The sequence below is a fragment of the Macrotis lagotis genome, chromosome 1 (genome assembly GCF_037893015.1).
Source record: "Macrotis lagotis isolate mMagLag1 chromosome 1, bilby.v1.9.chrom.fasta, whole genome shotgun sequence".
NCBI lineage: Eukaryota > Metazoa > Chordata > Mammalia > Peramelemorphia > Peramelidae > Macrotis > Macrotis lagotis.
Window position 1 is genome coordinate 388,151,001 of NC_133658.1, and position 14,700 is coordinate 388,165,700.

General features: G+C 36.8%; 1 protein-coding gene and 1 long non-coding RNA gene across 6 annotated transcripts in view; one reads left to right on the plus strand and one right to left on the minus strand.

The window, feature by feature from the left end:
* The window catches only part of ATP10B (ATPase phospholipid transporting 10B (putative)), a 304,974-nt gene that overhangs the window by 203,265 nt on the left and 87,009 nt on the right, over positions 1-14,700 (plus strand). For all 5 annotated transcript variants that reach the window (XM_074212482.1, XM_074212485.1, XM_074212483.1 and 2 more), the window contains one exon: positions 14,526-14,605. In XM_074212482.1, coding sequence (XP_074068583.1) covers positions 14,526-14,605 — 80 coding nt within the window. The remainder of the gene's footprint in view (positions 1-14,525; positions 14,606-14,700) is intronic.
* Positions 1-14,700, minus strand: part of LOC141506066 (uncharacterized) — an 84,587-nt gene that overhangs the window by 15,740 nt on the left and 54,147 nt on the right. The window lies entirely within an intron of this gene.

Sequence of the window (14,700 nt, forward strand, 5' to 3'; positions counted from 1 at the left end):
TCCCTTCACAAGTCTCCATTATTTAGTTATTCAGTCATTTTTACAACCCTTCATGATCCCATGGACCATACTTTCCATGGGGTTTTCTTGGCAAACACAATAGAACAGTTTGCTACTTCCTGCTTTAGTGGATTACTACAAACAGAGGTTAAATAACTTGCCCAGAGTCATATATCTAGTATGTGTCTGGGACCAGATTTGAACTTGGATCTTCCTAACTCCAGGTCCAGAGCTCTATCCAGTCTTCTATATGGAAATTTCCATAGCAGTGGTCTAATAAACATAACTTCAGACCAAAGTACTTTCAATGTCATTTCAATTCTCACTCTTCTTTTATTTTGAATGCATATTGTTTTCATCTTAATGGTACAGAAAAGTTCTAAATCTGACTTTCAATGTTTCTCAAGCTTACTCTGACAACTTGACAAAATCTATGTGTTTTTTTATCTTCCTCAATATATTTTCAGCATGTAAGTGGCAGGTGATACGAAAGACAAAAGAAATATCATTCAGCTCCTGAAGAAAATAGATTTTTCTGTTATTAGTTTGGCACCATCCTGGTAGACTAAAAATGATTTGATGGGTAGATAGAATTAGGGGCTTAAGATTCAGTCTATTTCTGAATCTAGTATTGAAAAACATATAAAAAGTACTAGGTTAAGAGTGAGAAGACCTAAGTCTGCATTCTATAACTTTGTGACCTTTGGCAAGTAACTTCAGAGTAGACTTCCATGCTATGATTCACTGATTTCCTCATCTATAAAATAAGAAAATTAGAGAAGACCACTTATTTCCCTTCCAAGTCTGAAATTCTGTGATTCTATAATGTTCTCATTTAAGTTAGATAACTGCATTAATGGTATATCTCAATCCCATTCAACACAAACCACCTTGAGTATTAGGAAGACACCAGCTCAGTTCTCTGTTACTAATAAAATTATTGTAAACTCAAATTCACTTGAGTATCTAAGATTATCCAGGCAAATTTCAGCAATGAAGTTTGTCTGAGCTCTCCTATTTTCCTTTCTGTACCCCTTTCCTACCTTCTGAAATTCACATGCCTGTCCCCACAATATTACTCAGAGCTGTCACCATAGACAAGGAAATGTTCTTTATCAGAAAAGCAAACATGGCAGCCTTTGTCTTCGATAAGAGACTGAAAGTCTACTTTTAAACAGACTACCAAATTGAAAGCACTCAGAGTTTAAATCTACAAGTTAACACCCTTGAGGGGACCAGTCACTGTATAGCCAAAGTACCTGATTCAGTTTTATAATTATTATTTCTAATTAAAAATATTCCTGGATATCCTTTGTCTAACCAATGGGAATTCAGGGCTCATTTGTTGTAGCTGGCTTCAAATCACCTCATGGATTTTAAGGAGCATAATCTATTAATCTAATAATTTTATTCATCTATTTATTGCCCTGTTTAAAGACTAGTTTTTCTTTTAGCTAGATCTAATTTAATTGATTCCCATTTCTCCCATAGTAAGCTCTTTGGAGGACATTTCACCTAATTAGGCAGTTTGGGCTGAGATTCTCACAAAAGAAAGTTTATGTGTCTTTCAAACTACTGAGAAAGCTGATTGCTTTTTCAGATAGAGATTCAATAGCATAATGCAAAGCATATAAGAATCAGCAGGATATCTGGGGCCTTTTGTTGGTATTGCCACTAACTTAGCTATATAACCTTGGCCAAGTCATCTCTCCAGGCCCTATTAATAAAATAGGAGGAATTAGAATGAAGAAAACAATATATATATGTGTATATATATATATATATATATATATATGTATATATATATATACTTGACTGTAATGATGTAAATGGAAGCAGCACAAAAATGTTACCAAACTCAGAATATTTGCAATAACTAGTCTTAGTACAGAGGCCAAGGTCTGGAAGAACAGAATATCACATGTAGTCTAAAACTTTGCCCATTGGGTTTACCTGAAATTTTTTAATGAAGAATTTGTTGGGAGCAGTATTTTGTAAAATTATTCTGATGTTAAAATACATATAAATGATTAATTTTCAAAAATCACTAATAGAATGAAGGGATGATATATCAAATTATCTGAGTACTTCTAGTTCTAAATTCTATTTTAATCTATGAGAATATTTCTTATAAATCAATTTCTTCTCTTGAATAAACATAAAATAAACTGTCTAGCATTGCAAGAAAATCTCAAGGAACTGAGGATTTGAAGGATTTGAACTCTTGTCAGGTCCTACTGATTCCAGGGTCAGTGCTCTATCACTTTACCACCTATCTGCCCCCCCAAATCTACCTCTTTCTACCTATTCCTGGGCCAATATCCTTATAAACCATACCATGCAATCTATCCTGAATTTCTCCAAGAGCTAACTATGCCAAGAAAACTGACCTTTGGATTATGAGGCTACCTAAATTGAAATCATGGTGCCTAAATTTCTATTGGGCCTTGTCAACCCAATTCTACCAAGATCTGGAAGGAACTTGAGAGACCACCTAGCCCAACCACTGTTGGTTGTTGTATTGTTAAGTGAAGGTGACCTCCAAAATGTGTTTTCAAGGTTAATTCAGACTCAAGCCTAGATGGTAAGCAGATATGGAATATTACTGAATCCCATTTACTTGCAATCAAGTTACATGGCTAAATTAGTGACATTTCCAAAAAGAAAAAGCCTCAGATTTCCTGATTCGGATTTATATGTATTTTGCATTATGTTACTGAACCTCTATCTGAGAAGGGAATCAGTTTTCTCAGTATATTTGAAACTTTCTTTTGGAAGAATCCCAGTCAAAACTCTAACTACCTTAGACAGAGACAAAGTCTTCTCCCCACCCCCCACTTTCCCTTCATCCTAATCTCCTGTCCTTTAGCTAATCACGAAGGCAGGTGTGAATCAAGGCAATTTATACAACACTCTTGACAAAAACTTCCCCAATCAGAACCAGACAGTGCTCACTCTGCTCAGTTGTTATATTGAAAGTCATTCCAACTTATTCCAACTGTGACAGTTAAAAAGTGCAGGCATTTTATCAGATAAGATTCTTACAGGTCAAGTAAGTTATTTAGGTGCATTTCTAGCCTAAGAAAAAATATATATTAGTGCTGGGAGGAAAAACTCAATCACTTACAAGATCAATAGCAAAGATTTAAAGAGTCTTTCTCTTACCTTGACAACCTGATAAGATTTAGCTTTCCAGATGCCCTGGCTCTCTGGCACGCTTTATGTCACTCTCTCCTAGGTTTGGCCTGAACTGCAACTCCTAGCCCAACAGACCACACTTTACAGGCATCCATCAGCAGAACATTATCCTGATATCTGGATCTTATCAACACCCAAATCAAGAACCTAGGCACTTTTTTAAAGGCTCCTTCAGAGCAGAGAATACAGCTGGGTGTTCATTTTTCAATCAACAAAAGTAAAGCAAAAATCACCAGGAAGCAAATATTTTTTATTTACCCTTTGTGAATCTTTTTAAAATTTTTCTTAATGGTAGAATTTTATTTTTCCCCAGTTACAGCTAAAAACAATTTTATAACATTTGTTTTTAAAACTGACTTCTGGGGTGGCTAGGTAGGCAGTGGATAGAGCACCAGCCCTGGAGTCAGGAGTACCTGAGTTCAAATCTCACCTCAGACACTTAACAATTGCCTAGCTCTGTGGCCTTGGGCAAGCCACTTAACTCCATTGCCTTACCAAAAGAAAGAAAAAAGAAAAACTTTGACTTCCAAATTCCTTCCTCCCTCCACATTGAGAATATAAGCAATATGATATAGGTTATACATGTGTAGTCATGCAAAATATTTCCATATTAGTCATACTGTGAAAGAAAACATAGACCAGATTTTTAAAAAACCCTCAAGAAAAGATAAAGTTAAAAAAAAAAAGGATGGAAGCAAATCTTATATCTGCAGAGTGAACTAGATAGATTCCAGAGTGCATTTGAAAAATGCTGTGAATCAATTCGTCACAGCCGTTCTCAGAGCTAGGGTCAGTGCTGCCCCTCAGAGATAATAGGCATGACACTGGAAAAGGATAGGTAACCAGCAGCCTTAGTTTCCTTCTCTGAAACCAAAGAAAATTGAATTATCTGCCCTCTAAGGGACTTTCTAGTACAATCATTCTTTGAAGGAAAGTATTTGCTAAGAACAGAGGTAAACCCTTATGTTTATATTATAATTTAGCACTTTCAAAGCATGTTTTCACCTCCATCATCTCACTTGAATCTCATAATAACCTCATGAGCTATGCAGCACTTTTGTTTTTGTCCCATTCATCACCTTCCCTAGTGTTGGAACCCAGGATGGAGAGTTTCTCAGACAATCTATGCTATTCACTTAATACAGTGCCTAGGATATAGTAATCACCTAATCAATGATCTTTGACTAACTTACTGCAGATTTGGTACAGCTTTATTTACCATGCAATGTGCAGCTCCCCAGAGGAGAGGATCAGCCGGGCTTGAAGCCCAACTCAGCTGTGTTGATCACTGAGGGATCTCTATAACAAGAAATGCCAACCTCAACTCTCCTCAGGGGTCTTTGGTTAACTCTACTATGTTCAATTTCATAGGGAACACAGAGCTGGAAAGAGCCTCAAAGACTACCTGGTTCAATCCCTTAATTTTAAAAAGTAAGAAATTGAGGGGGTTCAGTAACTTGTTGAAGGTCACAAATGTAGTTAGTGTCAGAAGTGAGAATTATTCTTAGGTCCTCCAACTCCAGAGCCAGTCCTTTTTAACCACATCAGCCAGTTGTAGTATATCTGATCTAGTTTGGGGTCTTTAAGGGTCTCAGTCAAATTCCTTCACAAAAAAGTAAGTTTCTTACAAACAGTGCATATTATTTGTCCATGGGATATCCTCCTACACTTATTTTGGGATGTAGCCAACTTTTCCATATATTCAAATGAGTTGTCCCATGAATCCTCACAGTTTCTATCCCAACTCAAAATTATTCTTATTTTACAGATGAGGAAAAAGTGACTGGTCTAAGGTCATAGTTCTTGAGAGTGATAGCTCTGTCAGTGGGACCAAGTTCTTCCTATTCTCAGTCAAGTTGCTCTTGGTGGTACTAGACTTAGCTGCCACATCTTCTGTAGGATATGGAAATGTGTAAGACAATCTGGTCAGAGGCAGCTAGGCAGCCTAGTAGATAGAGTGCTGAGTCTGCGGTTGGAAAGACCCAAGTTCAAGACCTACTTCAGACACTATGTATATAACCTGAGGCAAGTCACTTAGCTTCTGTTTGCCTCAGTTTCCATATCTATAAAATGGGAATAATAATAATAGCATCTTCTTCCCAGGGTGATTGTGAGGATCAATTGAGATAAAATGTGTAAGACCAGGATGTGGTAGGTACTATATGAATATTACTTATTATCATAATCATCATCATCATTATTATCATGCTCCAAAAATTTGTTCTCTAATGGGAGAGAAAGAAATGAACATTAAAAAAAAAACCACTAACAGTATGGAATGCTACTGCCACTTAAAGGTTAAAGTGTTGAATGTGGTGTCAGAAATACCTGGGTTCACATGCTATCTGAGTCAACTATTTTCTAGCTGTCTGATCATGGGCAAGTCATTGAATCTCTTGTAGCTTCAAGCTCAGGTTCCCATATCCACAGAATTACCCAGATTTGGTGTCTGTAAGTGCTCAATAAGAAACTGAGACATTGAATACTATAAGAGTACCCAGGTGGAAGAGGTCATTTTAGACCAGAGAAGTGGGGAAAGCTTCACTTAGGAGTTGAGGCTAAAACTGGGCCTTGAATAATTGGTCAGATTTGGCTAGAATGAAATGAAGGGTCAGGGAACTTCATAAGCAAAAAGTAACCTCAGCAAAAGTACAGGAAAGGTAAAACATATTTAGGGCACAATGAGTGAAATTTGATTTGGCAGGACAGAAATTTTTGAGGCTAGTAAGAGACAAACTTAGAGAAATAGGTTGGGGATAGAATAAGCAAAAGTACATGTGGGCCCCATTGTTTGAAGTCAAGGAACTTTTTGGCACTGCTTAGACTTCCCCACATTAGTTGACCCAATTTTAGTAACTGAACATACAGATGTAGAAAGAAAATCATTCTCCTAATTGCTAAACTACAAACTCCAAAAGAGAACTTCTTTGTGACTTGTATAATGTTCTATATAGTAAGTACTCAACAAATTTTGTTAATTAATTGATGACTGGATGAATTACTTCACATGCTTCTCCAAGATGAGTTAACTCTGACTAGAAAGTCAGGGTCCTGCTTCTGATAAAGACAGTTGGACCCATTAAACAATAGATTTTCTGAGAATTCCATCCCCCTCCATTTTTTCCTACAAAATTATTCCTAATATTATACCAACTGTATCTTTAATCTTCAGTTTCTCCCTATCTATGATAGGTCTGTTTGCCTGATGCTTACAAGCCTACCTGAATGTCTTCCATCCTTAAAGAAAAGGAAAAAAACCTTCACAATCTGATTATCTCTGTTATCCTTCAATCTTCCCTATTTCACCTAAATTTCTTGAGAAAACTATCCAAACTAGATGCCATCACTTCCTCTCCAGCTTGGTAAATTCCAAATCTGACTTCTGACTCTATCATATAACTGATATGGCTTTATCCAAAGTTTCCAGTGATCTCTTAACTACCAAATCTAAAGGCCTTTTCTCAATCATCATCTTTCTCAACTTCTCCACAACTTTTGAAACCATCAATCACCCTCTCCTCCTAGATGATAGTATTATCTCTTCTATTTGACTGCTCATTCTGTCTCCTTTGCTCTATCTTTATCCAAAACATACTCTGGTTCTGTCTTGGGTCCTCTCTTTTCCCTTTAAACTATCTCAATCGACCATCTCACTAGCTTCCAGGAGTTCACTTATCATCTATTCAGATGATTGCTGGTTCTATATAACCAGCTTTAATCTCTCTCTTGATCTCTGGTCATACATCACTCAGTGCCTTTTGGTCACTTTAAACTTGTAGGCATCTTAAACTCAACATGTCCAAGACAGAACTCACTATCTTTTGCCCTAAATCTTCCCCCTCTTCCCAATATCCTAGTACTATCAAGGGCATCACCATTTTCCCAGTCTCTCAAGCTTCCAAAATTGATGTCATCCTCAATGCCTCACTCACACTCACTCCATAGATCTAATCTCTTGTCAAATCTTGTCTTTTCTATCTTCTCCATATCTCTCAGATATACCCTGTTCCAGTCTGCCTCAGGTTGAATCCCTGATAGTTTAGAACCAGTATTTGAGTAAAATGAGACATTCTTCAGTCATTCAACAGTTAACAAAAGAGATCTATTTAGCATAGCACAAGAAAAGAAACTCAGCAATAAACAGAAGAAACTTTTAGTTGACCCAGGTGAGCAAAGCTTCCCTAAATTAACCATGATGATCTACCAATCCATTGTCAGAAGGCCTCTTGACCTCTCCATGGCTTTTTATTCTCAGAAAATGAATAAATATCATTATAGACTTTTTATTAGCCTGAATGAACCAAGTCTGAAGGAAGGGTTTAAGAAAAAACTACCTTGACTTATATGGGAAGGAGAGGTGTTAGGATAGTTCTCCTTTCTCAGGTCTTCTTCTCTCCATTTACACAACCATCAATCTGGTACAAGCCCTCAATTCCTTTCGCCTGAGCTATGACAATAGCCTTCAAGCTGATCACTCTTTGCCTCAAGAACCACCCCATTCTAATCCACCCTCTCTTCATCTGCTAAAGTGACTTTCCTAAAGTACAATTCTGACCATGGCATACCACTACTCAAAAAAGTCCAATGACTCCTTATTTCCTTTAGGATCAGATATAAACCCCTCTACTTGGCCTCTAAAGTCTTGTCCCTTACAACCTTTTCAATCTACTTAGACTTTACTTCCATCCATAAACTATACAACTATACTTTGCAATCTTTATATATTCAATTTCTGGAATGTTCTCCACACCACAGTTGATTCAGACAGAGCCTGATATAACCATCCCAATATTATGGAATCAGGAGGACCTGAGTTTAAATTCAGCCTTTGATACTTAATAATTGCCTAGTTGCATGACCTTAAGCAAGTCACTCTTAACCCCATGGCCTTTAAAAGAAATTTTTTTTTAGGATTTTGGAAGGCAAATGGGGTTAAGTGGCTTGCCTAAGGCCCCACAGCTAGGTATTATTAAGTGTCTGAGGCCGGATTTGAACTCAGGTACTCCTGACTCCAGGGCCAGTGCTCTATCCACTGCGCTACCTAGCCACCCTTAAGTCAACTACTGAACCAAAAATATGATGTATAGTTGAATATCATTTGTAAAAATCTGCTACTCCTTTTTCATATTTTGCCAAGGATACTATATAAACATATATGTATGTAGGTATATATATGAAGATCACCTTCATAAAGATGTTTCTAAAAATTAAGTAGTAGACATTATAAGTTCATGGTCATTGATGTCTACTCAATTACTTTTTTAGAAAATTGGTAACAATATCCTTGGTGTTTACTTGATCCAATATAATTATTTTTCTCAATTCCAGCTTTCTAAGTGCTATTTGTTCTTTAGTATATATCTCTTTCAATATTATGTATATATGTATACATGTATGATATGACTATCATAAATCAATAAACATCATTTCCTGTCTAATAATAGAGTCATTATGATTGGAATTTTTGTTGTTGTTTAATGAGCAACAGATACTCATCATGTCCCATTTGACTCTACTAAAGTACTCATGCTTCATAGGCATGACACTTCAAAATAATCTACAATTCCTTGACTTCTTCCATTTCTCTAACCTAAGCCACATTTTGCAACATAGTTTTCTTCACGTAGAAGAACATGACAGGTGTGAGTAGAATCCCACATCACAAGCAAGAAATTACAAAGAATCAGAATAGAGAATGTGATCAAATTTATGAGTGAAAAAAGAAGATGAACTGACCATATGGCAAGAGTTAAAAATCACCCATGGACAGCTTATGTGGTTTTTTGGCATCCTTGATATATCAAGAGAAAGTAAGAAAAGTTTCCAACATGTTGGGTAGTCCCCTAGATGACTGTAGGAGGTGTTGGATGATAACTGGACTAGATTAGCAGCCATGATGGTTTACTATCTGCATCATTGAAGGAATTTACATAGCGATGTTATCACCTATCTATTTGAGTATATCTACATTTCACCATTCTCTCCTGATATGCTTATGAAAGGTCTTCCACTTCCCCCTCCTAGATTAATATCTTTTTTTTAGGGGTTTTTTTTGCAAGGCAAATGGGGTTAAGTGGCTTGCCCAAAGCCATACTGCTAGGTAATTAAGTGTCTGAGACCGGATTTGAACCCAGGTCCTCCTGACTCCAGGGCTGGTGCTTTATCCACTATGTCACCTAGCCACCCCCTAGATTAATATCTTAATCTTGCATTTCAAAAGAGAAAATATAGTCATTAGGTGGGTCATAGTACTAGTCACTGAAACCATCAAGCTAAGTTATATTATCATACATACTCCATTTCAAAAGAAAGTCTTAAGATTTTGTTCTCACATTCCCAAAGGGCAAAAGTTTTAGGTCAGAGAAATAGTATTTCTTAATATTTCTAGACACTGAGAAGAACATTTTAATATGTTTAATATATTTGCAAAGTGTACGTGTAAATTGGCCAGCCAGTCATCATATAAATAGTAGATAAAATGTAATCCTAGAGAAGGACCAGAAAAGACTTCCTACAGAATATTAAAATTGAAAGCAGCAAGGAAAACCAGGAGGTCACATTGAAGGGATCAGAACATTCCAGGAATGGGAGCAATCAGGGATAGGAAAGAGAATGATATGTTTCAGAAAAAGAAATAGATCTGTCTAGTTGATCACAGTACATAAAAGGAAGTAAAGTGTAGGAACCCTGGAAAGGGAGGCAGCAGTCAGGTAAAGAACAGTTATTTATGCAAAATAGAGCAGGTTATATATGAACCAGGAGGCAAACAATGAGCATTGAGTGTGCACATGATATAAACTTAGGTTTTAGAAAAATTGCTTTAACAATTATATGGACAGTGGAGCAGAAGCAGGAAAGCCTTGAGGAAGAGAGTTTCATTAGAAGATGATTGCAATTGTCCAGAAGAGAAATGATGGAAAGGTTGAATGAGGGTGGTGGTCATGTGATTGGAGAAAGGCTATGTTATAAAGGCAAGAACAACCAAATTCAACAGTAAGCAATTGTGACTTAAGAGAACTGATGACAAAGCATGCCTTCTCCCTCTTAGCAAAAAAAAAAAAGGTGTATTCTAGAAACAGAATAAGATATATAATGTCAGATTTGCAATTTGTTGATGATTTGTTTTGCTTAATTGTAATTCTTTTTTTCCCCAATGGAAGTTTCTATGTCAAGTATGAGGATAAAAAAAAAAATAAGGATTCACTGGGAAGTAAACATGATTTTTTTTAAAGAACATTAATTTAAAGGAAGCCACCACCCTCATTCAACCCTTTATCATTTGTCATCTGATTGATTTCAGTGATGATTTTTCTAAGCATAGGTCTGACTGCTTCATGCTCTTGTTTGATGACTCAATACCCATTGGTTTCTTATTACTTCCAGCACCAAGTAAAAAGGGAGGAAGGGAGGAGGGAGGCTGGTCCTACACAGTTTTGCCCTTCATTGGTCTACCATCCTGTGGTAGAGGGGAAAAAGCATAAGTGGTCTGAGCTGTTAACCTTGCCACAGAGTCCTGGGTAACCTTCACTAAATCATTTCAGTGTCCTCACCAGAAAATCAAATTCTAAGATCCCTTCTATCCCTAATGTTCTATGATGCCCAGAGGTTAAAATTAAAGATACAGATTTATTAAGGAAGAGCATCATTCCCAAGGTCTCATTGGGTTCCATTACTCAAGTAACATTCACATTTGAGGGTAAGTTTAAATTTCAAAATTCAACAGTGAGGCAAGTGGTAAAAAGCAGGTGAAGCATGTGTCCTCACCAGTGGCAAGAAAAGGAATGACAAATTACAGCATTATTTATCACCAGTTTGGAACTCAACAATTTCTTGTCCCTAAAAGAATTAATACAAGAGGGAGAAATGGTGTTGTTTTTAGGAGCTAGTTGATGAGTGATTTATTTCAGGGGGAGAAATGTATCTACTCAGTTTTGGTGCCAAAGAATGGGACAAAAATACGCCCTCAACTCAACTTTTAAAGACAAATTTATGAGGACTGGGGAGACAACACAAAATTCTAGAAAGGAAATACAGCCCAGTGAGATAGAGATGGCAACTATGAGGCTGCTATCTATGGGAGATGGGAAAGCAACTCCTTTGGGATGTACCTACTGGGGGAGAGGAAGCCTGGCATGCTTTAATCTTACTAACTAGGTGCTAAACTCAATTGTTTCTTCTCTGTCCTGAGTATTATTGTGAATACCCTAGAAATGTTGGTGCCTGATCTAAAACATCATTGCTACAAGTCTTTTGGTCAACACATTTATAATTTGTTTTTTAAGTTAAAATCCTTTGCTTTTTGAATGGTAATGGTCAGTCCAAAAGCATCCATTAAGAACCTTTTCTGTGCCAGTCACCATATTAAATCCTGGAGATTCAAGGAAAAGTAAAAAATAGTACCTGCCCACAAAGAGATCACAGTCTAATTATGGTTAGTCAAATAACTTACAGTTGAATTGTGCTTTACCATTTACAAAGCCTCCTCACAGATGGTGGAAGGAGATGAGTTCCAATTCTTACTGCGTCATATGATGCAATATGACCTTGAATAGTCACATAAGAGACCACTTCTTCAGACCTCATTTTCTTCATCTTTAAGATAAGGAAGTTGGACTAGAAACCTTCTAAAATTGCTTCCAGCTCTAATCTTTGATCATCGTACAACTTATACCTATTATCTCATTTGTATGAGCCAAATTGAACAAGTTTAAATATCCTCATTTTAGAAATGAGGAAACAAAAGCTGCCTTCGTTAATATATATTTGCCCTTTATTTCTATGAAATTAATGATACATTTATCCTTCATGCCACATACTTATAAGGGGGATTGCAAGAGGCTCCCCAGAATGATCCCCCTTATAAAATATTTCAGAGTTTATATTTCAATCTATTTCAGTTCTATTTCAGTATATTTCAATTCCATTTCAACCTCATTTAGAAGCTCAGAGGATAAAGTGAATTAGAGTATTATAGCTGGAATCAAGGTATTGTTCACCCGATTTAAAAGTTTGTTTTGGTTTGCTTTTTTTTTTTTAGGTTTTTGCAAGGCAAATGGGGTTAAGTGGCTTGCCCAAGGCCACACAACTAGGTAATTATTAAGTGTCTGAGACCAGATTTGAACCCAGGTACTCCTGACTCCAGGGCCAGTGCTTTATTCACTAGCCACCCCTAGTTTGCTTTTTTTTAGCAAAGTAATTCAAGTACCTTATCATTTCCTTCTCCAGCTCATTTTACAGATGAGGAAACTGAGGCAAATAGGAAACTGAGGCAAATAGGGTTAAGGAAGAGCATCATTCCCAAGGTCTCATTAGGTTTCTTTACTCAAGTAACATTCACATTTGAGTCACATAACTAGTAAGAGTCTGATGCCAGATTTGAACTTATAAAAATGAGTCTTCATGAGTCCAGGCCCAGCACTCTACCCACTGAACCACCAAATGACCCGGAGCCAAGATGACCTGAATTCAAATCTTGCCTCATATACTTAACTAGCTGTTTGATGCTACCAAATCACTTCACCTCTCTATGCTTCAATGTTTTCATCTGCAAAATGGAAATAATAGCAGCACCTAAATTCAGAGTTGCTGTGAAGAAAGGAGATAATATTTATGAAGCACTTTGCGAACCTTAAAGTTCAATATAAATGCTAGCTTTTTTTTCCACATGTCTGATGGCACCATGCATAAAACACCACTACCATCACCTCATATAGGCAAACAGCTTTTCAAAGTGCTTTCAAATTCCATCATCTTATTTTATCCCCACAATAAAAACTTCAATGACTCCCTATTATCTCTGTGATAAAAATGCAAACTCATCACCAGCTCTTAAGGTCCTTCCTACACAGTATAGCTTCAGCTTATTTTTCCATTATTATTTCACCTGATTCCCTCCATTCCAGGCTCCATTCCAGTCAAACTGTTTATAAATGTTTCACCAACTCAGTGTCATTTCTAATCTCAGTCCATTTCCACAAGCCTCGTTGGAATTCATATACTCTCTTCTTATGAAAATTAGGAATTTTGAAATTATTGTTTGATGTTGGAACTAAGTGATAGAATTCCAATCTGGAGTCACTTAGGTTAAGTAAATCCTCATGACAATAAACACTAAGCAATGACAGCCTGAATCGTCCTGTCCTGTCTACTGTCATGACTTCTTCTGACCCTGTGCCAAACACTTAAATGATTTTGGCTCCTGATTGGATGAAACTCTAGTCCACATTCGTTTCTGGGTTCTCCATCAAAGATCCAGACCCTCCCCAATTTCTGATCCCAATTAGGAAACTTCTCTACCCAAGTCTGGTATCAATAAGTGACTAAGAACATTTCTCTACCACATCCTGGGTGTGGTTCAAAATGTCACCTTCCATATCTGAATTCAATTATCTGTTCTCAACCTAGTTCATCTTTAGGGTATAAAACTTCCTGCTGAATCCTCTGTATATACTTTCACAGAGATTTTTGCCAGGGTACATGAGTCACCCTGACCCTGTATATGACCAAACTCTTTCTGGCTGTATTGTCATTATGTGTGTGTATGTTTTTGTTTTTTTCTGCTTGCTGTTCTATATGGTAATAAAGTTCATGTTTCCCAAGTACTAATTTTGTAAATCCTCAAACATGGATATTTTCTCTAATTCAAGTCATGAGACCAAATAAAGTATATCTCATCTTCATTCCTCAGAATCCTTCTAGTGCTTCAGGGCTCAACCCAAATATTACCTCTTTCATATAGCTTTCTCCAATCCCTCCCCAACTCAGGGTAGCAATCTCTCCCTTAGATTTTCCTGGAGGCCAACTTTCCCTTTGCTCCTATCAGTCCATACTTATATTAGTTACATATATACCTTATCCCCATTACATAGTATGCAGGCTCCTTGAAGGCAGAGACTATGACATTCTTAAACATCTTTTCATCCCTCATTGCCTAGGCACAGATTCTTTCTTGCAAAGTTTGCACAGTTTCCTTTATATTTTTATATTCCCTATTATACTATAATAACTTTTAAAAATGGGGGAGGGAATCTAAAAAGATCTAAACTCCAGTAGGCAGTATGGTAGGTGTCAGGCTAGACAATCCCTATTGTATATTTTACTGTCCTTTCAAGTACACATAGGTTATTTTAGTCTCTTTTCTCTCCCATAATGAGGATTTAATTTTTTCTTCCACTGTATTACAACTCTCAGATGATGGCAAAGAAGGGATTACCCCTTGCTGGGCCACTAATTTGGAATGGTTCTTATGGTGATTAGCTTGTCTGATGATCCTATTAAAAACTGGTTCCACCCAATGAGATAAACTCATGGTATAATCTTTCTTACAGGAGTTTGAACCAGAAGTCTTTCAGAACAAGATTGTGTGTGAGAAGCCCAACAATAACCTCAGTAAATTCAAAGGTTATATGTAAGTAACCAACAACCCTGCACGTTTGCCACTGTCCCTTGTTTGTCCTTGTAACTACTGAGTTGAAATATTTTCTTAAATTACTTGATAGACAT